Source organism: Acanthochromis polyacanthus, chromosome 5 (genome assembly GCF_021347895.1).
Source record: "Acanthochromis polyacanthus isolate Apoly-LR-REF ecotype Palm Island chromosome 5, KAUST_Apoly_ChrSc, whole genome shotgun sequence".
Classification (NCBI taxonomy): Eukaryota; Metazoa; Chordata; class Actinopteri; family Pomacentridae; genus Acanthochromis; species Acanthochromis polyacanthus.
In genome coordinates, this window is record NC_067117.1 from 140,606 (window position 1) to 168,209 (window position 27,604).

At 40.9% G+C, this 27,604-nt stretch overlaps 1 protein-coding gene and 1 long non-coding RNA gene across 2 annotated transcripts in view; one reads left to right on the forward strand and one right to left on the reverse strand.

Annotated features, from left to right (window-relative positions):
* Window positions 1–27,604, reverse strand: part of LOC110966941 (E3 ubiquitin-protein ligase RNF123-like) — a 151,018-nt gene that overhangs the window by 14,811 nt on the left and 108,603 nt on the right. The window contains exon 38 of the mRNA XM_051947767.1: window positions 2,925–3,019. Within this exon, the coding sequence (XP_051803727.1) occupies window positions 2,925–3,019 (95 nt within the window). The remainder of the gene's footprint in view (window positions 1–2,924; window positions 3,020–27,604) is intronic.
* Window positions 5,942–11,357, forward strand: LOC127533893 (uncharacterized). The gene is made up of 5 exons (XR_007941769.1): window positions 5,942–6,333; window positions 9,327–9,390; window positions 9,641–10,387; window positions 10,612–10,767; window positions 11,265–11,357. It is a non-coding gene; the product is annotated as an uncharacterized LOC127533893 (long non-coding RNA).

The following is a 27,604-nucleotide window of genomic DNA, read 5'->3' on the forward strand; positions in this document are numbered from 1 at the left end:
CTAAGGGTGCTTTCACACCTGTTAGTCCGTTAGAGTGGTTCGTTTGGACTCAAAAGTTGTTACAATGTTGCTATTTTCAACTGGTTCAGTTCGCATTCACACCAGTGTTTTTGCAGTTGAACCAACTACGATGAATGACATGGGCGTAACGGACGCGGGGTACGTGTGGGACATGTCCCCCGCACTTTCCACATCGGCCCCCTCTGTCCCCCGCACTTTTTTCAGCCGTTACAACAGCTAAACCCGTTATTAGCATCCAGTAACGTGTTTTCCCGAGCCGTCTTTGAATGCACCATGAGCGCATGCTAACGCAGGTGTTCCACAGGAGACGTGCTGCTGTGCTGAGCAGTGCTGAACGTGTGTCTGGAGTAATGTTTAGCAAACCAGCCAGAGCTAGCAAGAAGCAAAAAACTTTACACAGTTCTTTCCAAACAAACCGTGTAAGTTGTGTGACCTTGTTGGATGCAAACAATGTTAGACTTGTTAGCTAAATGATGACAAGGTAAAACGTGGCAATATATCAATATGTTAAACTAGTTAACAATAATTTAAATGTTGCCTCTGTTACATTACTGCTAATTAGTTTATTCTTGGAATAAACCCAGTCCTCTTTCATTTCTGGGCAGAAGATGTGCTCACAATTGCTCTCCATGTATTTAAGTCTTTTGGTCCCAAAAGAGGAGAGTCAGGGAGGAGAAAAAGAATAGGCTATCTATGGTATAAATTTACAACTATTTTTACTGCTTCTCTTTCTAATTCTATCTCAGAATTTTGATTTTCAGATGTTTTAATGATTATTTCCATAACAAAGAGCAGAGTCAGGCAGGAGATGGACCAGAGGCAGTAATGTGACCATGCAGGGTCTGCAGAGGTGAAAAAAAATATATGTGGCTGAGAAAAAAATATGTATCTATGGGTTAAAGTGATTTTGAGGTTAAATTCTACTGCAAGTTTTACTCTTCCTAATGCTGTTTCAGAATGTTTCTTACCACATTTTTTATGTTTATTGCCATAACAGAAAGAGCAGAGTCAGGGAGGAGATGGATCAGAGCCCAGCAGCAGGGACAAGGATGTAGGGTCTTTACAGGTAAGGAGAGATTATAACTTCCTGAAAACAAGATATCTATTGCAGGGAGAAACCAGGCAGTACTGATCATTTTATGTTCAGTGTTTGACACCTTTGGCTACTCGTCCAGTAGATGTTCAAGGGACATTGTTGTCAACTCAACTAGAGTTTGGCCACTAAAACTTTAGATTTTATAGTTTAAAGTTTTATACTTTATAGTTTAAAGAACGAGCCTAGTTGGTCCCCTGGTATTGTACTGTGGCTGTTAGGGATTATGTGGTTCTTTAGCCACTAAGGACGGTGCAATTAAATGTAAGACAATGATAAATCGCTCTGAAAAATTTGTCCCCCTCACTTCTGAGATGGTGGTTACACCCATGATGAATGTTATATCTCCCCCCAGTCGTTTGGCGGCGCTGTTCACAAAATAAGGTGTTATAGATGACGTAGGTGAACGCTGATTGGCGCAGCATGTGAAGAGGGAAAAATCTTGGAAGAAAGCAACAGGCTGTGTTTATTCCATGGATCGAGGTTTATTCGTAAACAATGAACTATGCTCTCCTGTTCCTTCTTGTTGCCATATATTCGTATCATTGCTTTATGCAGCAAGCACAAATACTGCTGTTGTTCCAGCATGAAGCTGGCATTCGGTACGAGAACATTACACAGTCGTTTTTGGCTACGGAAGCTCCCGTAGACCAAAAAGTCTGCTGCACCATCAAGCCGGTCTGAATGGAGACAGGTTTGTGTTCTCACCAAGAGCGAACCGAACTGGAGTTCACATAGAACCAGACTGAGACCACCTCTCGAAGGTGGTCTCAGTCCGGTTCTTTAGTCCGCACCAAAAACATCTGGTCTGTTTTCACACCAGCCCAAATGAACCGTACTTGCTGGTGTTGCGGACTCCAGTCCGCTTTAAGCGGACCAAAAGGCGTATGTGTGAAAGCACCCTAAGTGGACTCTGAGTGGACTCTAAGTGGACTCTGGGTGGACTCTAAGTGGACTCTGGGTGGACTCTAAGTGGACTCTGGGTGGACTCTGGGTGGACTCTGGGGGGACTCTAAGTGGACTCTAGCTGGACTCTAAGTGGACTCTAGCTGGACTCTAAGTGGACTCTAGCTGGACTCTAAGTGGACTCTGGGTGGACTCTGGGGGGACTCTAGGTGTCTGTCCAACCCTCCACATATTATCATCACTGCATAGTTGCTGCATGGACAGTTTTTTCCTTGTTAAAAGGGTGTTTTCCTTGCCACTGTCGCCTTTGGGCTTGCTCGAGACAATTTGACTGTAATTGACGCTATATAAATAAAATTGAATTGAATTGAATTTCCGTCTGCTGCCAGCTTGGTGACCTGATAATGTGTAGGTATGTAAACGAGCATTAGGATGCAGAAAATAATGCTGGTTTTAACCTGGTCATCTCCATGTTGCTCCAACATTTCCATCACACACATTTTTAAATTTTTTATTCACTAAGGTCAACAGTTTAATGTTTATTAAAATTGAGTTTGAAGCTGATCTTTCTTTCTTTCTTCACAAACGTCCACATCAGAAAATCTGTCATCGTTGATTCTTTCAGATTTCTTTGCTGTAGAACATTAACACTGAGCACACTATTTAAAAAGCTCTGCAGAGACGTTTTCTCAGACAGTTCAGAGAAGTCAAAATAAAAAGAAGCTGCTTCCTGCAGCATCACCTCCTCTAGACCAGTCAGAGCACAAACAAATAACTGCAGCATCAGCAGACTCCTGCAGCACGACCACAAGAAAAACTAATAATGTGATGGAGGCTGCAGAGGACAGACATGGTGTAGTCGTACTAACTAACTAACTAACTAACTGAAGGCTGTCGGACTTACTGCGGTGCTGGCTGCAGCCTCTTTGGACTCTTCAGTGAGAAATGCCAACATCAGCTCCACCTTCTGCTTCTCCTCCTCACTGATGTAGTCGGTGTCTGTTGATGGAAACACAAACACACCTGTTCACATTCATACACAGTCATTATTTCTGAGCTACACCTGTTTCCATGATGATTCTGAGTTAACACAAACCTCCAGCCTCATGAAGAGAACCTCATACATTAACTGGACCTCAGCTCACAGTGAATTCAAGACTCTTGTTGCAGTTAATTAATTTTTATTAAAAACTGCATTAAAGGCTGGTTTATCTGTATCGAACCCTTCATGTCCAAGACAATTCAAAGTGCTTTACATAAAACATTCTGAGCGTTACAGTGAGGAGCAGACAGTTCAATGATAGCGTGCAGATTTCATGCACAGAATGAGAAAATAAATGAAGAGTTCATTTGCAAAAACAGGTAACTCAGTTTCATAAATTTTCAGAACTCATTCTTTTATTGTTTACTTCAGATAATAATAATAACACTAATAATTTATTTTTTCTCTATTTTGTCATGTATTTTTCTACTGAGTCAAATCCACTCTACTTCAGTTTGATTAATATGATCTCAAGTAAACAATAAAATAAAAAGTTTTCTGAAAATTTATCAAAACGGAGTTATCTGTTTTTGCAAATGAACTCTTCAAATGTTTTAAACCTGGATTTAAAGGGTCTATATCTGATGAAAGTTTACTCTCCACTGGCAGTTTGTTCCAAACAGCTCAATGCTGCTTCTCCATGTTTAGTCCGACTCTAGCCTGGACTAGACCTGAGTCCTGGATCTAAGAGTCCTGCTGGGTTTGGGTTCTCTGCACAGATCACAGATGGATTCTGGGATTTGTAAACCATCAGTAGGGTTTTAATTCTATTCTGTGACTGACTAAAAGCCAGACATTTTTTGAAGTGCTGTGATGTGTTCAGATCTCTCAGTTAAACCTCCAGCAGCACCGTTTTGGATGAGCTGAAGTTCTGTTAAATACCATCACAGTAATCCAGTCTACTGGAAATGAACACATGTTTGAGTTTCTCCTGGTCTTTCTGGGAGACAAAACGTTTATTTCCGGGACCCTCCTCTTCAGCAGTGGCTTAATGGCAGCTATCTTCAGTGACTCAGGAAAAGTCTGATGTCAGTGAGCTGTTAACTATTTGTATGAGATCACTTTTTACTGAGGTAAAAACTTTTTTAAGGGATGCGGCCTCAGCCCCAAAGTCTTCACCCTGTACACACACCACTGTGTCTCCACCCAGGACAACACCGTCATCATCATCAAATACGCTGATGACAATACCATCATCATCATCATCATCATCATCAAATACGCTGATGACAATACCATCATCATCATCATCATCATCATCATCATCAAATACGCTGATGACAATACCATCATCATCATCATCATCAAATACGCTGATGACACCACCATCATCATCATCATCATCATCATCATCATCAAATACGCTGATGACAACACCATCCTGGTTCTCATCAAGGGGAAGACGAGTCAGGATAAAGGACCCTGGTCAACGACATTCTTGTCAATGGAGAGGAGAATAACCTCACCCTCAACACAGACAAGACCAAAGAAATAATCATGGATTTCAGGAAGATCAGCATCAACAGCATCATTACCCGCAGAACCTGCTTTTTCAACAGCTTCTTTCCTGCCACAGTCAGACTGATGGCAAAACAAAACTACTGAACTCAAAAACAAACAAAAAATAATAATGTAATGCTACCTCACTTTAATCACATGTGCTATATCTGTGTTTGTATTACCTGCGAAAATCCTCACAATGTGAAAATTGTTCTCTGATGAATGTGCACTACTTGTTACAAATGCAATATTCCCAATACTATCTCTACTGCTTGTCTCTATATTTATATATTTATATTATATTTTTATATTTCTTACACATATCTATATTTTTGGTTCCTCCTTGTATAGCGATTTCTGATCTTATCTTAAGTTTCGTTACTTAAACTGTTTTTAGTTTTAGTTTTTAGTTTGGTTTATTTCAGTCAGCATCCAAAACAACAAATTAACAATAAACAATTACTGTTGGGCAACGACTGAAAAGGCATAGGCTGAAGCACAGCTTATAACGCCTACCCTTATCACAACTTACATTTTCACGCTGAAAGGAAAAATGAAACAAAAATCAATGACAAAAAGGTTATGGGAATGCTGATTATACGTCGCTCTATTTATGAGACGAACCGCACGTTTTTGCAGTATAATCGGCTGAACAATAGTTTTATATGTTTTTCCCCATATCTCCACACAATATGTCATATATGGTAGCATTATAAAGTAGATGCAGGGTCTTCGAACTAAGTATATATAATCAGTGATTATTCCTAAAAAGGTATTTTCATCCACCTGTTCTAACTGGACATTGTCAATGGTAATTTCCACATGCTGGTTTATTTCTAAATTACTAAAAATAATAAATATTGTTTTATTTAGATTTAATGAAAGTTTATTTATGTCAAACCAGCATTTTAAAAGTTTTAGTTCGGCTTCCACTGTGTTAAGAAGTTGATCAATATTCTTTCCAGAACAAAATATATTGGTATCATCTGCAAATAAAATAAAATGCAAAAGGTTAGTCACTTTACAAATATCATTTATGTACAATAAAAATACTTTTGGTCCCAATATTGAACCTTGTGGAATTCCATATACTATCTTTTGTAACTCTGATTTATTGTTTGATATTTGAACATATTGGTACCTATTAGTTAAATAATCTTTTATCCATTTATTTGCGATTCCTCTAATTCTATAGCGTTCTAATTTTTTCAACAGGATATTGTGATCAATAGTATCGAAAGCTTTTTTTTAAGTCGACAAATATTCCTATTGCATACTCTTTGTTTTCTATAGCTGTAGTTATTTTTTCTACCATTTGCAGAATAGCCATTTCAGTTGATCTATTTTTCCTAAAACGATATTGGTTGTCTGTTAGAATGTTATATTTTTACAGAAAGCTTGCTAGTCTTTGTTCATAAAGTTTTTCTACAATTTTTGAGAACTGAGGTAAAAGGGATATTGGCCTATACACTCAAAAAAATCAACAAGGGCAGTTGTTTGATTAATAAAGTAGAAATATGTTTAAATGAAATGAATTAATCATGTTTATGTTTACTAAATGATTTGTTCTTGTTGGTTGTACATGGTTTCAAAGAAATTCAAACCAATTAAATTGATTCATGTGAGTCCAACAAGAATGAGATTAATCAAAGCAATATGACTCCAGTGGTCAGCTACTGCGCATGCTCCATGCCCCAAGGTCTCCTGGGAAATAACTGAAGAATCGTCAGGTCCTTTCCCGCTCAGTCCTTTGTTATCTTCGCTCTTACAAGTAAGTACTTTATATATAAGAACATGGAGCACGCAATAAAGAAAGTCCAAGGTGCAATTGACAAAGTGGTAGAGTGGGGGAATGAATGGGGGTGCAGGTTCTCAGTAGAGAAAACACAGACACTATTTTTCACTAGGAAAAGGATTGAGGAAGGGATGAAGTTGAGGATGTATGGGCACATGTTAGAAAGGGTTAAATCATTTAAATTTCTGGGTGTTTTGTTTGATGCACGGCTGACATGGGCAGAGCACATCAGGAGAATTGAAGGAAAGTGTAAGCAAGTAATTAATGTAATGAGGTGTTTGACTGGTAGAGAATGGGGAGCAAGCTGCTCAGCATTGAAGCGGTTATATGTAGCGCTGATAAGACCAGTGATTGATTATGGCAGTGTGGCATATGGTTCTGCATCCAAGTCCATATTATGTAAACTGGATGTGATTCAAGCACAGGCTCTGAGGGTTTGTAGTGGGGCAGTCAAAACATCACCGGTTCCTGCTCTACAGGTGGAAGTGGGAGAGATGCCTTTGGAAATTAGGAGAAGGCAGATAATAGCTAACTACTGGGCTAACTTGCAAGGACACAATCAGTCTCATCTGACAAAGGGAGTTTTGCAGGGGTTCTGGGAGGGTGAAAAGAGCCGGAGGCAAAACTTTGCAAAAGAAGCAAATAACATTGCAAAAGAATTTGGAATACTTAACCTCAAAGTTAGTCCTACGGTAGTCTATCCAGGTGTGGCCCCATGGATGCTAGTGTGGCCTGAGGTTGATTGGGGTTTATTAGAGGCTAAGAGGAGGGGAAAAGGCATGGTTGATTTGGTTGGTGAGTTTAAGTGTCACATATTAACAAAGTACAGCAATTTTACTTGCATATACACAGATGGGGCAAAGCAACCTGAGACAGGGGTGACAGGATTCGGGGTAACAGTCCCGGAAAGAGGAATTGGGATCAATAGAACATCATCTAATAATCTTTCAGTATACACAGTGGAAATGGTGGCGGTTTTGGTTGCACTACAGTGGGTGGAGAAGACTGGTCTAGGAAAGGCATTAGTGTGTTCAGACTCATCATCAGTGCTAGCAAGCCTCAGGTCTTTTCATTCAAACTGCCGTCAGGACATCCTATATTCAGCTCTTGAGTCACTAACAAGAATTGTTCACCAGGGGGGTCAGGTAAAGTTTCTGTGGGTACCAGCACATGTAGGGGTGAGGGGGAATGAGAGGGCTGATGATCTGGCCAAGAGAGCTTTACTGAAAAGGAAAATAGAAATGCATCTGAGGATCAGCAAGAAAGAAATCAAAAGTATTATCTGGGAAAAAAGCAACTCAGTGTGGCAAGAAAGGTGGGATGGAGAGAAGAAAGGGAGGCACCTGTATCAGGTACAAAAGAGCGTCAGAGGTGGGAGGGTGAGTAGTGGATACAGGAGGGAGGAGAGTGTGATGACCAGGTTAAGGTTGGGGCATAGTGCACTAAATAAAACACTGAAACTGATTGGGAAGCACCAGACTGGTTTATGTGAGGGTTGTCAGGAGGAGGAAGAGTCGGTGGAACATGTAGTTCTGAGGTGTAGAAGATATGAGGTGCAGAGAGGGGAGCTGATGGATAGGATAAAGGAGTTAGGGGTGCAGGAATTTACACTGAAAGAGTTGCTAAGTATGGAAGAGAGGGCACAGGTTAGGGCACTGATGGATTTTTTAAAGGGGACCGGGGTTTATAATAGAATATGATGGTTAGGTAGGGATAATGATAGGAATAAGGGGTGGTAGTTGGCTTTGGTGTGGAGAGTGCAAGTTAGAGGTTTTTTTTATTTTTTTATTTTTATTTTTTATTTGTTTGTTTGGGTTTTTGTTTGGTCTTTGTAGTGTGTGTTTGTAGATTTGATAGTTTGAACTAGGTCGGGTAAAGTCTGTAAGTCTACTGTCTGGTCCACACTCCGGAACAGAAGGTGGCGGTAATGCACCAAGAAGCTGGATGCCAACCGCCGTAAAACAAGAAGAAGAAGAAGAGTACTTTATATATTTATGCATGAATTTATCCAGTACAAAAGTGCGAGCGCTTATCAGACGTTTGTGGGACATTTCCGCGTTGTATAGTTTTCGTTAGCTTAGTAATTTTGTCCCTCGGTTTTCACATGCTAACTAGCTTAACTTTGCTTCGGCTAATTGTGCATTTATTACAGTGGTAAACTATGCATTGAAGTTCTGGTATTTGTTTAATGTAAAGATGCCTTGTGCTAAATCACGGTATATAAAAGTTAAACCGTCAACACAATCGTTAGTATGACAGAAACGAGTGTGTTGGGGGTGCGGAGGCGGATTGGCGCCAGGGCATAGACAGCTGCGTGTATTTAGGTCTGAGGGATATTTGGAGGTGCAACTGTCAGTCCTAAGGTATGTTCATTGTAAAATTGTAAAATGCTTTATTATGTGTGTCAATTTCATTTGCTCTGACCCATCCAAACAAATATCAGATATTTACAATAGAAACGTTACAGCTGAAACAATTCCTGGAGTAATTCCATTACTAAAATGCCGAAGCATAATTCTCTGCCTCCAGGCTTCGTTTTATCCACTACATACGATACTATATATGCATGATACAGCGCGGTTGTCCACGGACACAGCACCAGCGACGCCGCGCTCTGAAACCTATTTATTTCATTTGCTTGCGCCGGGCATCAACGGCATGCCGCTGCGCCAAGCAAAGCCTCAGCGCAGCAGGCAGATCGGTGAGACCGCAGGCTCGCCGTGGTCAAAGTTCAGACTTGTTTAACTTTGACTTCTCCGCGCTGTGACGTAGGAACGCGGCATCTCGCCTGCTCGGAGGGCAAAATGGAGGACCCCATGGTTCTGTGTGTCCACATTTCCCCAAATATGACTTAACTTTATGGTTGAATTGAGACTGAGAAATGTTTCTGTAGCTGCTGCCCTAAGAAATATAAGTCCTGTTATAAATGCTGAAGATTTTAAAACAGTTATTTTGTTTGTTTCTTTCAGACATTGAGTGCAAGTCAATCTGTGTCTCTGTATGATCATTTGTATGCACCCTGTTTTTTAAATGGTAAGTAAATACTTTTGTCAAAAAAATGTATTGCATGTACACATATTTACACATTTAAAGTTTATAGAATTAGAAATGCATTGAAAGCAAAAGCTATTGATGGCCAGATGTAGTATGTACATAATATTGACCTATTGTGTTGCCATGACAACACTGCGTTGTAGCATTATCGCATGGTCAGTTTGTGAATTAAGTCATTTGTTAGATTAATTTTGCCATTTCCTTACCCCGTTTTGTCTTGTTCTTTCAGTGAGGTGTATGTGGCAGTGCAGACATTGTGACACAAGAGAGAGAACTAGGTACAAATTACTTAAACATTATAAACTATACCATCATTGTGGAAGAGGCCAACATTATCTGTGCATAAATGTTAGTTGTCCATGCTCATTCAAGACTTGGACTGGACTCAAAGCCCATGTCTATAAATGTCATCCATATCAGCTTGTATCAACAGCTTCCAGTTCAGTAACTTTTAAATGTGAGTTGTGTGATCGCAGTGACATCTCAACAGAAAGAGACTTTTTTGTTCATATTGGAACACATCTGCGCAATATAGAAACAGTTAACTGTGTATTTAATGGTTGCTCTTTCAGGACAAATGTCCATAGTACATTTTACACACACAAAAAGAGGAAGCATCATCCACACAAAAATGGCCAACCTCCGAAGCAAACTAAGGGGGCTGGGATGTGCCGAGGTAATGCTTAATTCACTGAAGAGCAAGAACCAAGATAAATCTCTGGCAGCATTGAATGTCAAAAAGCCAAGAAGGGCAGAAGTCAATTACTGTCCAGAACACCCAAAAGGAGAAACCACCAAGAGTCTTGAAGAAGAGAGAATTGCACTGCTTTCTGAGTACATGAAAAAAGACAATTGGCATACAGTGACAGCAAAAATGGACAAGACTTTCTCATACAGGAGGCAAGAAGTTCTGCAAGGACAACCCTTCGTTGCAGACTTCAAAAGCAGATGGCCAGCTCTTTTCAATGAGAAAGAGGTAAATGTCCCTGATGTGCTCCGATTTCAGTGCACACAAGCATGAGAATAGAAAATAATGGCAATTTGTGTCAGATCTGATAAATAATTTCACTCCATTGTCCAAGATTTTTCTGTTCTAACAGATACAGTGAGCAATAACTTAATCAGTGTTGATCCTTCTTGTGCCGTATATTTCTGTGCCATTTTGATTGGATGAGTGACATGTGCCTCGATGTTTTTCAGATCGATAATGAATTCAAGCGCATATCAACTGTGCCTCTGCTTTCGACATTCTTCGCTGCACTTGACCAGTACTCTCCCCGTCTGATAGAGATCTTTAGACATAAAGGTGGAGCAGGTGGAAGGAAGATCCAACATGTCATGATGGACATTTCCAAGGTTTGTATTTAAATGGCTTGGCCTGTGCTTGTGAAATAATTTTTATAAAGGAATGACTTTGTTATGTCAATTTTAAGAGTGTGATTCACCATGTATAATGTGTCGGAAATGTGCCCAGAGAATAAAGCTGGTCACATTCACAACTCTTAAATCAATTTTCTTCAGGATGAGTAAAGTTGGTCTTCATCTTTATGTCTGTGCTTATAAGCCATAGCCACAGGTGAAGTTGTCATAGGTAACACTGAATTTTTTTTGGTCAGAATGAACAATCACTCCCAACCCAAAATTACCTCTTTTTTGTGTGTGATTTTATTGAAATTTTGTGTAGATGTTGGCTACTTGCCCTTTTGGGCTCCTGAAAGCCAAGTATTTTCAAATAAATGGTGGGTTAAAGTTGCAAAACTTCCCACTGGAAAACACGAATTTTAAGCTTTTTTTCACATTTCTGTCAAAAACATGCTGAATACCATCATAATTGGTTCCTTTATTTCTGTCAGGATGACACAATACACACTAGACGAACATGCGTCCTCAAGTCCTTGTGCATCTACCTGAATGAAGACCACGAAAAACTTGTGAAGGAATACAAGGCGAGTTAAATAGATTATGAGTACCGTAACTAAAAAGGCATAGAATTGAGCTGTGAATCTGGGCTAGCCTTGCTATTGGATGACGATTCAGGCATCAAGAAATTTCTATTGCATGATGTTCTCAGTGTTTATCACTCACTTACTTATGGTTTCTTGTTATTCATTTAATGCAAATAGTAGAACAAATTTATAAAGTATAAAACCTTTCTAATTTCCTAACTGGCAAATTGAGCACCAGTAGCGGTTGTAGTTAAGAAACAGCAAGTTTGATGAAAACAAAGGAGTTTCCCTACAACTCCACAGCAGGTGTGCCAAAGTTCAGAGGGCATATCCTCTCAGTTGAGCACTGAGTACAGAACGAAATCCTGCAAGAAGCTGCTGCCATTAGGCCCATTGCTTTTCAACATATTCCATTATATTCCTTAAAAAATTGTAAATGTAGGAAATTAAAAATTTCAGTGCAAGCTCTCAGAATATCTTACTTTGTCTTTCATCTTGTATATCCCAGAACACAGACACAGAGGCCACTGCGTCCATGGGGCAAACTGTTCTGGGAGTTTATGTAATCCGGAAGGAAGGAGTGGAGCTGAGACATGAAGACCCAGAAGACATCGGTGTCCTGATTGAAGGTGTGGAAGTTCTTAACAACCTGCAGAGCATTGGAATTGCTTGTGCTTTGTTGTTTGGACTTACATACTGTTTGAATCTGAGCTACCCGTCAAAGGTCAAATGCACCTTTGAAGTCCTGCAAAAGATATTCCTCGATCTTGATGGGCAGAGACTGTCTTCCAAGGCACAGTTCCTCAAGAACAAGCTTATGAGCAAATAAGCTTGAGGAAGACTACAATAAGTCTGAAGGGAGGATTTTGTTTACTTTTGAGAGTTCAAATTTAGGTGTTATGATGTTATGTTATGACAATTTATAGTTTGCTCAGTGGAGTGAGAACAAGAGAGTCTCCAAAGTTAAAATGTCTCCTATATTTAAATGTTGCTGGAACAGATAGAGTTGTATCTTTACTACTGATTTTATTACATAAAGTGTTGCTAAAGAAGTTTCACCCTTTGGCTGAAAAATGTTTAAGAAGCCACTACAATGGTTATAGATTCCTGTGCTGTCGGTGACTTTACAGAGATTTTATTTTGTATTGTACAGTTTATTCACATAACAGTCACAAATGTTTTTTTCTTTGCCATGCCTGCCTTGTGTAAATTTTACAAGATTTGAAATATATATATATATATATATATATATATATATATATTATTTTCTATTCTGCACATATCTTATTTTCCAGTTGTTTTTATTTAGGGACCAAAGGATGAGATTTATGTCTTTAATGGCATTTCTTTTTGTTGTAGTTTAGAATTTGGTCAACTAGAATGTTTCAACGGTGGATTTGGCACTGTGTTGTATGTTAAATAAATGTTAAACACAAATGTTTGAATAAAATGTGAATTATTTTTTTCAGTCTTTTATTTTGTAATGCTGGTTAATTAATACATACTAGTACGAACAATGAACACAAATCTAATTGAACCAGTAAGATTGATATTAGTGTGACAAACAGAGCTTATGTTTGTTCATTCAACAACACTGACATTTGTAGAAAGAACAAGATCTGAAAAGGTTCATACAGCAAGATGGGATTTTGTTGTTTCAACATGTTTAAATAATGTAGATTAGACTAATGATTGTTGAGTTCAAATTACATGGTCAAGGCAAGCTGGTTGTACTTGATTTGTTTAGATGGAATTTAGGTACCAAGATAAACTCATGTTAATCCAATGAATTATTTTTTTGAGTGTAGTTGGAAAAAATATGCCTATCACCAGATTTGTAAATGGGTATGATTTTTGCTATTTTCATTTTTTCCGGAAATATGCCTGATTGTAATGATTGATTGTAGATATAGGTTAGTGGTTTGACAATATGATAAATAATATTTTTAACTAATTTCATGTCAATATCATTACAATCAATTGAGTTTTTACCTTTAAATAATTGAACAGTTTTAAGGACCTCATGCTCTTCAACATGTTTTAGAAACATGGAATTAATATTATTTTCAATAAGGTCCAATCCCACTCCTTCTTTAGATTCAGGTTCTTTTATTGTTTGTGCAAGATCATACCCCACTTTAGCAAAATACTTATTAAATTCATTAGCAATCTGATTTTGTTTGATGGTACATTTATCTGTACTCTTAAAATATGTTGGAAATTCCCTCATACCTGTTTTCCTTTTAATAATTTTATTTAATACATTCCATGCAACTTTTGTATTACCTTGATTATATTCTAATAAATCATTGTAATATTGTTCTTTAGTTGTTCTCATTATTTTCAGAAGTTTATTTTTGTATTGCTTATATTTGACATTAGCCTCTTCGGTTCTAGTTTTGACAAACTGTTTGTATAGCAAGTTTTTCTTTTTAATTGCATTTTGCAATCCTTTTGTTATCCAAGCTTTTGCATCAAATTTTGATTTTTTATGTAGATGTGTCCATCTACATGAAAAGCTTGGACAATGTTTATCATCAAGACAATTAAAGATTAACAGGAAATTCTCATACGACTCATTTGGATCAGTTGTTTTGAATACTTCATTCCAGGACTGCATAATTAAGTCATTCTTTAAAGCATTTATTGCATTGAGTGATTTACACCTCATAGGCTTTTTATCATGTGATTGAGGGCTGCCACACTGACCTGTATTATTAAAAAACTTGTTTACTACTATGAAGACCGGTAAATGGTCACTAATATCATTAATTAAGAGCCCACTGGTTATTTTACTGTCCATTACATTGGTGAAAATATTATCAATTAAGGTTGCACTAGTAGTTGATATCCTTTAAGGATTGTGGGAAGAAGACCCAGGCCGTACATGGAGTCCATAAAATCTCTATTTTTCTCCAATTTACCCATATCCATTAAATTAATGTTGAAATCTCCACATACAAACCTGGGACTTCTACCCCCAACCCTACCAAGTAATTCCACCAATGTACTATGAAATAAATCAATGGTAGCTGTACCAGGGGTTCTGTAAACACAACTTATTAACACTTTTTGTGAATTTTTAAGAAGCATTTCAACTGTAACACATTCCAAAATATTATCTACTGCGGTAGACATTTCTTTAACAAGGTAACATTCAAAGTTTTTTCATATATAGTAAGCCCACCTCTCTCTTTATTTTTCCTGTTAATAGCAAAAAAATCATAACCCTCTAGTTGTATATTGCACTCTTTATCGTCTTTAAGCCATGTCTCTGTTATTGCTATTACATTAAATGCATCAAACTGGTTAAGGCAGTGTATGATTTCATCTAAATTTGCTTGAAGGCTACGACTGTTAAAATGGATGATGGATAACGTGTCATTTATTGTCACTTCAGTTCTTAGATGTTCTGGTGTGTAGTACTCACAATTACAATTGTTGTTTATGTAGAAGTTGTCTTCTGGATCTATGTCTTTTTCCATGTCATACAGTTTGTAACTAGCAGAATTCCCTTTTAGTATTCCTTTTGCGGTTTGGTAATCCATGCGTCTCATTAGAATCTCCATCTTCTCCATGCGTAAAACAGAGAACTCGTCATTATTCTGTTCCACCATATGAATTTATTTTTGCCATGTTTATTCCAAAAGGTGTTAATCAACTTGTAATGTTGTTCTTCGATTATTCTTGTCATTTGTAGCAATCCAGGTCATGCAAATTCCTAATCCATATCACTTTTGTTAACTCCGGAGGTCCATTGGTTCGAATCATAACTTTACCATCTCTCGTCCAAGTTACGTGCAGTTTATTTTGCTTACGGAGAATGCGTGCCTGTCTTGCTATTTCAGCGTTATTTTTAGTGAGATGCTCATTGATATGAACTCCAGTGCCTGCAAGTTTCTTTGCATCTTTGAGCAACTCCACTTTGTGCTTTCGATTTGCAAATCTCACTATAATGTTCGGCTTTACATTGTTCTTTCGTGGTAACGTATGACAAGCTGCAATTTGGTGACTCTCAATACACATTTTGTGCTTCTTAAAGAACTGCACTACTTGTTGCTCCAAAGTTTGAAGTTCTTTAAGCGGTGTGTCCTCGTGCTTGTTGTCTTCTGACGCAGCCCTAGCATAAGTTTGGTGCCGCGTCTCCAAACCAGAAATAATCAAATCGTCAATGTGCGTGTGTTGCTCTAGATCATCCACCCACTTCTCCAATGTTTCAATTTTCTTATCCTTTTCTTCAATTATAGATTTTAGATGCTTTACCTCTTCCAGGAGCTCCACGAGCTTGGTTTGCTGCGTAGCTACCTTGCTTAGCTCCTGTGACATGAAGTCCAGAGACCTCTTTATTTCTTCCATCTCGTCTTGTTTCTTTGGTGCCATTATGGTGTACGACACTTACAGATGTAAATATTTTCTACCATCATGCAATCGAAACATTATACCGGGTTAGATCGTTGTTATTGGAAGTTGCGACGCACAGCACCACCAGCGTGTAGCTGTGACTCTGAGAGCCCCTGCACAAGATCTCCAATGTGCCTGGGACTGTTGGTTTTATTCACAAACGGCTAATAAAAACCTTGAATCCTTGAAATGTATTACATCCAGAATGCATGTTGTTGATTTCAGATGCCAAACTATTTGTTCTAGGATTTTTAAATCAACCATACTAAATTGTGACGTATCATTCAGGTTATTTCTAGGCTTCAGACACAGATTAGTTTCCTTGTTTGTCTGTGTGGCGTTTATCTTTTGTCTGATTGTTTTGATTTTTTCACTAAAAAGTTGGCATTAAAAGCAGACGTTTAGGAGATGAGGACAGAGTGTTGCTTTTGAATTAAACACATGAAAAGGTTGTCAGACGATCTCCAAAGTTTCTACAGTTCATCCTGATCCAAATTAATCTTTTTAACTTTACAAAAATTTTATTTTCCAATTTAAAAAGCAAGATTTTAAAGGTGGAGGGTCAGAAAAAGATATTCATATTTTCAGGTCCCAGACAAGTTTAAATCTGTATTCTCTTCAAAGGCAACCTTTCTACTGGAAAGATGAAACCCGACACCGTAAACTGAGCCAGGCCAGTACCACAGCAGTAATGATCAGAGTAGAAACTGATCGTCTGTGTTCCACATGCAGACGACATCTGGTGGCTTCGATTCATAGATCCTGTTTCAGCCAAAGCTCCAAATATAATCAACCTGAAGAAGTGTGTCACTGCTCTCTGATTACACCACAAATATCAGCAGTAGTAAAGCATGTTTCACTTCACGTACACAAACATTCAGTTCAGAAAATAATTTTACTGGACTGACAGACTTGAAAACAAACAAATCAGTAGAAAGCAACCAGGAGCTCCCGATTCAAACCAGACTTTACTGATTTTAATGAATTGTAACACTTTATTAGATTATTTTATGATAAACTGTAATACTTTACTATAGTTCAGAAGCTCCTTGGTGGTGCCATGTGTGGACGAGATCCACCCTCTGAACATTGTTGGACTGTCTTGGCTGACACGTCTCTACAATGTCTTTGGGTATTGGGTACGGTACCTGTGGAGTGGCAGACCGGGTTGGTGGTTCACATTTTCAAGAAGGGGGACTGGAGAGTGAGTTCCAACTACCCAGGTTTCACACTTCTCAGTTTCCCGGGAAAGTTTACTCCAGGTTGGTGGAAGGGAGGCTCTAACTGATTGTAGAACCTCAGATTCAGAAGGAACAACGTGGATTCCATCCTGGTCGTGGAACGGTGGATCAGATCTTTACTCTGGTGCTGAGGGGGGGTCATGGGAGCTGGACCTGCCAGTCTACATGTGTTTTGTGGATTTGGAGAAGGTCTACGACCGTGTCCCCTGAAGGGCTCTGTAGGGTACTGAGGGAGTATGGGGTACCAGGCTCTCTGATACAAGACATTCAGTTCCTGTACAACCAAAGTGAGAGCTCTGTCCACATAGCAACAAGTCAAACATGTTTCCAGTGGGTGTTGGACTCCTCCAGGGCTGTCCCTGGTCTCTGATCTTATTTGTGGTCTTCATGGATCTCAAGGATCAGCCGGGGAGAGGAGGGTGTCTGGTTTGGAGACCTCACGAACTCTGCTTTTTGCAGATGGTGAGGTACTGTTGGTTCCTCAGACCTTCAGCAGCACTGGAGGTTTGCAGCAGAGTGTGAAGCGATGGGGATGCGGATCAGAACCTCCAAGTCTGAGGCCATGGTGGATTGCTCCCTCTGGGTTAGGGGGAGTTGCTTCCCCAAGAGAAGGAGTTTAAGAATGTCCGGATCTTGTTCTCGAGTGACGGGAAAATGGAGCAAGAGATGGACAGGAGGATTGGTGCAGCGTCAGCAGTAATGAAGGCGTTGTACCAAACCGTCGTAGTGAAGAGGGAGCTGAACCTCAAGGAAAAGATCTCCGTTTACCATCAATCTACGTTCCAGCCCTCACCTATGGTCATAGAGGTGGTTTGGACATCTGATTCAGATCCTCCAGGGAGACTTCCTTTGGAGGTTTTCTGAACATGTCCACCTGGGAGGAGACCCTGGGGTAGACCCAGAACCCTCTGGAGGGATTATATATCTCATCTGGCCTGGGAATGCTTCAGGATCCTCCAGGAAGAGCTGGAAAGTGTTGCTGGGAGGAGGAACGTCTGGAATGACCTGCTTCGCCTGGTGTCTCCTCAACCCGAACCCGGATAAGAGAAAGAAGATGGATGAATGAATGGTAGGGATGCTGCGATCCAAGTTTTTTGATTCCGATCCGATATTGATATTTAAGCCCTAGAACTGATCCGATACCAGCACATATTTCGATCTCTGTACTTATTTGTAGTGTAATATAAAAGAAAAGGTTTGATCAAGTGACATCATTCAAAATGAAAATAAACATCCTTCCCAAGATAACAGACCACAACAGTAAGTTATTATAACAAAGCTTAAACCATTTATTAAACATTTTATTTTTTAACAGCAATAATAAATAATAATAAAATAGGCATAAATAAATAAATAAATAAAAATGAATGACATCTCTGTCGTAATAACATCTCTACTGCCAATGGCAGCCTTGTGCTAGTGCAAAATGTTGAACTGCAGGGACCAAACGTAGGTCAACTGGCCAACTGTTCAAAGTCCAGGGCTCAAATCTCAATTCAATGCAACACGATGCAGTCAAACAGTAAACTAAATTGAGTGAAGACTGAGAAACAAAAATTGATCAGTCAGTAATGAACTCCTCCTACTCCACTTCCTGCAGCATGGAGTGGAGATTTTTTTTCAAGAATATGAGCATTTCAGCATGCTCAGCTGTCAGCCTGCTCCTTGTCTCATCGACAATAATTGACGCTGTGCTAAAGAGTCTCTTGCTCTCAACGCTCATGCAGGGAGCGCAGAGGAACTTAGCTGCTGTTGTGGTCAGGGTGGGGAATCGAGCTCTGTTGACTTCCCAGTAATGGAGAGGATTATTCTTACGCTCAAGAAGACCCTTGCTGAGGTCGCTCTCTATTTCAAGCGTTGCTCCTGGGGTGATCTGCATAGAAGGACCTGCTATTGCCCTGTGCTCCTCCAATATGTCATCGAAGATGCTGCCAACGCTGCTGCCTGCACCTTCCATCCGTGGAGCCTTCTCTACTGGCTCAGGCGCAGCTTCATCAGATGGGGGCCTGGTGTTCAGCACCTCTTCTGTTTTCCCCACCTCTGCCTTTAATGCGTCCTTTGTATGTCTCAAGGTGTCTGCATTCGTGAAGTACCTGATGTATATATAAATAATACAGTGCATTAAGTTGTCTGTGTGGGTTCTCATTCATCCAGGTCATGGTTATGCAAAGTTGTTTAAGTGAATGCACTGGACTTTAAAAAAGTTCCTTGAAGACGTTTCACCTCTCATCCAAGAGGCTTCATAAGCCTAAATTAATGCTACAAGTCAGTGAAAACAGTCAGTGGTCAGCTAGGGTCTGCTGCAGCTTCTGATTAAAATTTCAAACAGTTTCAGAGATTTTTGGAGGGAATGCCAATCGATTGGTGCAGCAAAGGGAATTCCAGACAAAGACAGTCAGCGAGAACTTTGGAGATAGAGTTATGATCTCTGGACCTCAGGTGTAGATGCTATGGAAGGTGGAGGAGGTTGGAGAGGTACTGACGTCTTCCTTGATAGGGTCTGGTAGATGAGTAGAAGCCAGGGCTGGAGTCTCCGGGAGTAAAGGGAGGACCAACCCACCAGTTAGTAAAGGTCACTATGGAGGGTGGAGAAAGGCTGAGTGATGGAGGATATCAGGCCTGTTAGGGGCCACCTTCACTGTAGTCGAACATGGCGAGGATGGTCGTCTTCACAAGAGAGCATGTAAAGGAGGCCTTAGGGTAAAGGAACCCCAGGATTTGATTTTAGCCTGAAGAATGTTGATGTGAGGAATGAAAGAGAGTGAAGAGGTAGGAGATGATGACGTCCAGATCTGAGCCATCTGCACAGGTGATCTTTGGGGGCTAGAGACACTGTTTGTCTGGTTGAATAGCAGACATTTAGTTTTCTCGGAATTGAGGTGAAAGTCCTGAAAAGACTCCTGGATTGACGTAAGGCTGGTAGATGCAGCAGAGTGAAGTGATGGAGCAGTGGAGTAAATAATGATGTCATCAACATAGAGATGTATCTGAAGGCACCACTAGCTTTGGCCACATCATTTCTGGACATGGAAAACAAAGTTGGGCCCAAAATGGAGCCCTGACATCAAAGGTCCTGACATTAAGCTCTTTGACTTTATTCGCCGTTTACGGTTACTAAGACAGCTAGCAAACCAGTCAATACAGGCTGAGGACAGGCTTATGCATCTGTAGCTAACAGGAGCTATCTGGAGCTACCAGAAGCCATCTGTAGTACAGACGAGCTAACAGGAGCTATCTGGAGCTAACAGGAGCTATCTGGAGCTATCTGGAGCTAACAGGAGCCATCTGTAGTACAGACGAGCTAACAGGAGCTATCTGTAGTACAGATGAGCTAACAGGAGCTATCAATCAATCAATCAATCAATCAATCAGGCCTTTATTGTCATTGCACACTTTCATATACAATGGAATTTCATTTGAGCTGCCCTGCCAATGGCAGCTCGGGCTGCAGCACCGTTGGGAGCGCGCCTGTCTTGAGAAAAAGGAAAAACAAAGACATTTGGAATCGGGGTAGGGATAGCAGATGGTAAAATGGGAAAAAAAAGGTTCATTATGCCAAATAAAACCTCCAAGTTGGGAAATTCAATTTGAGAAGGAACCTGAAAAAAACAAACCCACAACAGGCAAAGCATGACGTTAGACAAGGTCAGATGGGATAAGGATGTGAGGTAATGGACGGGTGGCTCAACAGAGTAGGTCGGTCTCCTATGCAGCTGCTGCGCCATAAGGTGGCGATCTGCATGCACGGGATTCCTCCCACTGTGCATCGCGAGTGGGAAGCTTGTGGAGGCGGCCTTGGAGGGGGTGATGGGCACGTGTGTGTGAATGTGAGCTCAGTCCTCAGTTCATGAGTCCAAGTGTGCGTGTATGCATGTAGCCAATCTCCTTCCGTCCCAGACCCCGGTGTCTCAGTTCGCAAGGGTGGAGCGCGATTACACAGCAGGTTGCCATGGAGACATCCTCAGATGGACCAGTCCAGAAGTCAACAGGTGTTCTTGGGAAACTGGGGAGGGTTTAGGAGAGCTATCTCTTGGCCATGAAAAACTTCCAGAGGAGTTTGTTATTGTTCCAGGGGCGTCAGAATGTTTTCAGCATCCTTCTTGTTTAGGCGGGGGAGAAGAGCAATTACACCTTCCCCCTGGCTGCTCCCAACTTTTTAGACCTCAGCTGTGGCGATCCTCACCTTGATGGCATCCACTTTGCGACTCAAATCAACAGTCACCAAGCAAATTGTCTATCTTACATTTGAGTTCATCATTCCGGTCACCAGCAGCCTTGATCCGACCAGCAGAGTTTGGACGTCGTTTCTATCTGCGGTCATCCTGATTTTCCAGAAGCTCAGGCCCGCGATCAAGCCAATTATCAGCAGATCTGTCATCAGAAATCCAAATATATAAACATCTTCCACATCCTCTACGGATATGGGTGCCAGGCACTGGACCCCCTTCCACTTCCCCCTGGTGTTGATCGCGTAACCAGAGGCGAAACTCCCATCCAGGCAGGTAGGCTCCCCTAAGCCTATGCTCTTTGTGGCAACAATCTTGTCAATCGTGTTGAGAGACCAGCTTATCAATCCCATGATCCAGCCCGATCTCACGAGGATTCGTGAAACTGTCACGTAAGTTTTAGTTTCGGTTTCGTGCGCACCAACACGATTTCGTCATGTTTTTCGTGCCGCTCACCACGAAATGCGGACCAATGTATTTTAAACGGCGGACTTTTCGTGCCACTCAGAACGTATTTCAAAAGAATGTGTATATTATATTTTTAATGTAAAACCGTGGCGAATCCAACGCTATATTTTGCATGACATCGTTCCTAAACATAACCCTAACCATAACCATAACCATAACCTAACCATAAGCCGGTGGTACACTTACCAATTTGCATAGGAATTTCAAGAATGTCCGGCGGCCGCAAACGCGATCACACAAGCAGTATACGCCGATGGACAGCTTAGATCGTCATGAATCCGCCGGTATAAACCACTTTCAGATGTGATTACCACAGCGAAAAACATTTCGTGGTGAGCGGCACGAAAAACATGACGAAATCGTGTTGGTGCGCACGAAACCGAAACTAAAACTTACGTGACAGTTTCACGAATCCCCGTGAGACCGGGTTGCATGATCGGTGTTTCGAAGGTCAAGTGCCAAGCGATCGCGCCAAGTTAGACGAGACGAGACAAGACATCTGTAGCTAAGAGAGCTACCTGTAGCTAAGAGAAGCTATCTGGAGTGAACAGGAGCTAGCAGGAGCTAACTGATAGCAGCAGAAGTAACATGAGCATACTGCAGTATCTACATTTTATGTCCTTTCAGTGTATTTTAATCTGTAGTTTCTGATTTAATCATTTCATTCATTTTATTTGCTGTTGAATGTTCCTTGTTTTACTTTGGTTCATGTGTTTTCTTTTAGTCCTGTTTTTACCTGTTTAACCCTAACCCTAGTATTTATAGTTAGCTTAAATGTGAGGAAGAACAGCTGGATCACAGGGAATATTTTACCCATGATGCTTTGTGATGGTTCCACATACATGCGCTCACAGCTTCAGAACAGTCTACTCATCCAATCAACTGAGACGTGATGTAACGTTTCATCATCTCACTTATTCTCATTTGAGGATTACGGTCTGATTGATCACAGATTTCTATCTGATTGATCATTGATTTCTGTCTGATCACTGATTACAGTCTGGTCATTGATTTCTGTCTGACTGATCACTGATTTCTGTCTGATTGATCACTGATTACAGTTTGATTGATCACTGATTACAGTCTGATTGATCACTGATCTGTCTCTGACTGATCACTGATTACAGTCTGATCACTGATTTCTGTCTGATTGATCACTGATTACAGTGTGATTGATCACTGATTCTGTCTATGATTGATCATTGATTCTGTCTCTGATTGATCACTGATTACAGTCTGACTGATCACTGGTTCCATTTCTCATTGATCACTGATTTCTGTCTCTGATCACTGATTACAGTCTGACTGATCACTAATTCTGTCTCTGATTGATCACTGATTCTATCTCTGACTGATCTGGTCTTGTCGGTGTTGACCAGTGAGACGTTACAGAAACATGGAATCAATCAGTCTGAGCACGAGACAAACAAACTGACGTCTAAAATTGATTGGAACATTTCAGGATCGTTTTTCAAACTCTGAAGCTGTTCGATGAGATGAACTGCAATCTGAGGGTTGAATCACACTCCGAGATATGAAGGAAAGCCTGGATATCGAGTTTGCTAAGTGCAGGCTGGAACAGTATGAAGTGTCTTAATCAGATCAGAGCAGAACATCGGCGGCTGGTACAAATCCAGCTCTGATAATGAACCTGAGAGATCATCATCCTCAGCAGGAAAACCTCCTTCGCACTAAGAAATGGTCGGTCCAAAGAGACTCTGATTCCATCAGAACATCCATGAAAAACACAGCAGTGTTTGTGCAGCAGGATGGACGAACAAAATCCTCAACTTTACCAGAGAGGCTGCATCAACGGAGAGATAATAGAACAGTGAACATTTTAAAGTCTGGAATGCACTGGAAAGACAGAATACTCTCTATCTGATGTGTCGCTGAATTAAAAATTGAGCTGCAGTGAACCGATTCATCGCTTTAGTTTGATTACCACTTTGTTTACTGCCATGTTTTCTAGCCATCAGTTCAGCGTGACGTCCTCACAAAAATACAAATCCTTCAATTAATCAATTAATTAATTAATTAATGGAGTAAATGTTCATTAACAGATGGACTAAATTTTGTGTTCTTGTTAATACACTAGATTCGAGTTCTTTTGTTTAGACAAATAAAGATTACAGTTGAGGACAAAATTATTAGGAGCTGATCCCTGATGTACTCCCACCTCCACCTTGAACTCCTCTGTTACTCCTACAGCACACCTCACCACTGTCTTACAGTCCTCATACATGTCCTGCACCACTCTAACATACTTCTCTGCCACTCCAGACTTCCTCATACAAAACCACAGTTCCTCTCTGGGCACCCTGTCAGAAGCTTTCTTCAGATCTACAAAGACACAATGCAGCTCCTTCTGACCTTCTCTGTACTTCTCTATCAACATCCTCAAAGCAAATATTGCATCTGTTGCACTCTTTCTTGGCATGAAACCATACTGCTGCTCATAGATGTTCACCTCTGCCCTTAGTCTAGCTTCAGCTACTCTTTCCCATAGCTTCATCGTGTGGCTCATCAGCTTTATTCCTCTGTAGTTGCCACAACTCTGCACATCTCCCTTGTTCTTAAAGATGGGCACCAGCACACTTCTCCTCCATTCCTCGGGCATCTTCTCACTATTTAAGATCCTGTTGAACAACCCAGTCAGAAACTCTACTGCTACCTCTCCGAGACACTTCCATACCTCCACAGGTATATCATCAGGACCAAGTGCCTTTCCACTCTTCATCCTCTTCAATGACCTCCTCACTTCATCCTTACTAATCTTTGCTACTTCCTGGTCCACAACAGTCACCTCTTCTACTCTTCGTTCTCTCTCATGTTCCTTGTTCATCAACTCTTCAAAGTACTCTTTCCATCTTCCCATCACACTATTGGCACCTGTCAACACACTTCCATCCTTGTCCTTTATCACCCTAACCTGCTGCACGTCCTTCCCATCTCTGTCTCTCTGCCTTGCCAACCTATACAGATCAGTCTGTCCCTCCTTACTGTCCAACCTAGCATACAAGTCATCGTAAGCCCCTTGTTTGGCCTTTGCCACCTCTACTTTCACCTTACGCTGCATCTCCCTGTACTCCTGTCTACTCTCTTCAGTCCTCTCAGTGTCCCACTTCTTCTTAGCTAACCTCTTTCTCTGGATCCATTCCTGCACCTCCTCATTCCACCACCAAGTCTTCTTATCTCCTTTCCTTCCAGATGACACACCAAGTACTCTCCGACCTGTCTCCCTGATCACATTTGCTGTAGTTGTCCAGTCATCTGGAAGCACCTCCTGACCATCCAAAGCCTGTCTCAACTCTTTCCTGAAAGTCATACAACACTCTTCCTTTTTCAGCTTTCACCATTTGGTCCTCTGCTCTGCCTTTGCCCTCTTCATCTTCTTCACCACCAGGGTCATCCTACACACCACCATCCTATGCTGTCTGGCTACACTCTCACCTACCACTACTTTGCAGTCACTGATCTCCTACCTCCACTCTTATAGGTCACCCTATGTTCCTGCCTCTTCTGGAAGAAAGTATTCACTACAGCCATTTCCATCCTTTTTGCAAAGTCAACCACCATCTGTCCTTCTGCGTTCCTCTCCTGGATACCAAACCTGCCCATGACCTCCTCATCGTCTCTGTTTCCTGCACCAACATGTCCATTGAAGTCTGCACCAATGACAACTCTCTCACTTCTAGGGATGCTCTGCATCACTTTATCAAGGTCCAACCAGAATTTCTGCTTCTCCTCCAGCTCACATCCTACCTGTGGAGCATACCCACTAACAACATTGAACATCACACCTTCGATTTCTAGCTTCGGGCTCATCACTCGATCTGACACTCTTTTTACCTCCAGTACATTCCTAACAAACTCCTCCTTCAAGATAACTCCTCCTCCATTTCTCTTCCTATCTACACCATGATAGAACAACTTGAACCCTGCTCCTAAACTTCTAGCTTTACTACCTTTCCACCTGGTCTCCTGGACACACAGTATGTCCACCTTCCTCCTCTGCATCATGTCAACCAGCTCTCTACCTTTTTCTGTCATAGTTCCAACAATCAAAGTCCCTACTCTCAGTCCTAGACTCTTGGTGTTCCTCTTCTCTCTCTTCCTATGAACACACCTTCCTCCCCTCCTTGTTCGACCAACAGTCGTCCATTTTCCACCGACACCCTGTAGGTCGACAGCACCGATGGCGGTCGTTGTTAACCCGGGCCTCGACCGATCCGGTATGGAAGTCATACATTTGATTCGCATGTTTGATTTGGTCAAAGTTTTGCGTCGGATGCCCTTCCTGACACAACCCTCTGTATTTATCTGGGCTTGGGACCGGCACAATAAGACACTGGCTTGTGTCCCCTTGTGGCTACATTAGACATGTAATTGTTTTACAAAACTAAAAATTCACCAAGGTCAAAATTATTAGCCCCCCTGATTTTAATAGTCAATTGTGTATCCTTTCTGGTTGATAACAGCCTGTAGTCGCTTGTGGTAGTTCTGGACAAGCTTCTGACACACCTCCTGAGGAATTTTAGCCCATACTACTTTGGAAAATCTTTCTAGTTCCATCAGATTTGATGGTCTTCTGGCATGGACCCTAGTCTTCAGTTCATCCCACAAATTTTCTATCGGATTCAAGTCCGGGCTTTGGGCAGACAGTCCATGACATTCACTTTGGCCCTCTGGAGGTACACACGTGGACAAAATTGTTGGTACCCCTCAGTTAAAGAAGGAAAAACCCACAATTCTCACTGAAATCACTTGAAACTCACAAAAGTAACAATATATAAAAATTTATTGAAAATTAAATAATCAAAATCAGCCATCACTTTTGAATTGTTGATTAACATAATTATTAACATAAATATTGATTGTAGTGAAGCCTTTGTCTTCAACCATCAGAGGCCTCATGTCAGTGACGGTCATGCTGAGGATGCTCTCAGTCAAACAGCTGCCTGCTGTGGTGGAAATGATGTCTTTCTCATCATAAAGCCTGTTAATGTAGTTCATCCTGCCTCACTCCAACACAGACCAGTGTCTTCACTCAGATGTTGTCAGAAAATTAAAACTTGAGGCTTAATCTTCAAATTATTACCACTATAGTGTGCAAGTTACGTTTATTTGTAATGCATATTCAAACCATGCTTTAGCTGATGAAAGTGAAATAAAACCTCTCACAGTCACACACCCTATCTCTGTCATTAATCAGTTAATAAGCTAACCCTAGCATCAGACAAGCTACCAGAGAGACTGATGTTACGTTTCCTCACTTTAAAACGGAACAAATGTAGGATAATGCAGTGACTTAAGGAGCGTGTCCACTAGATGCGACACATCACATGTGGCCGGTTGGTGCGTTTCCAGCTGTGATCCGGTGTGTTTACCTGCAGCTCATTTGCATGAAGTAGACTCTTCTGCTGTCCTTAAACATCTAAACTAGCCGTCGGTGAACTAAAACCAGCACAGGTTCAGCTGCTGCACAGATTATTTCTCACCTCAAATGCTTTAGAAATACTTTTCCCTGAAGTGTTTTCGAAATAATAGAGAAAGTTTGCGGCCCAGCCGCTGTCTTTGTCAGACTCTTCTACCGGACCGTCAAGCTGAAAGCGCGGTCACGTGACCACATAGTGACCCGCTCGTGACCGTCCGGCATCAGTGCGATTTTCAGATGCGTGCATTCGCGTGTAGTGGACACGCAGCATGTCTTTGTTTTGTGAAGCGTGAAATGCTCCCATACTTTTGAGGAATTCGGTCAAACTGTTTTCTCCGTGCTGGTCATGTTTCATTTGTTGAATTTATTTATTTATTTTAGACGGCTCCGCGACATGACGAGTGATGCATGAATTGCGCGACACAACGAATCGATAATGCAATTCGTTGCTTTTAATAATCGACTGAATTTAAA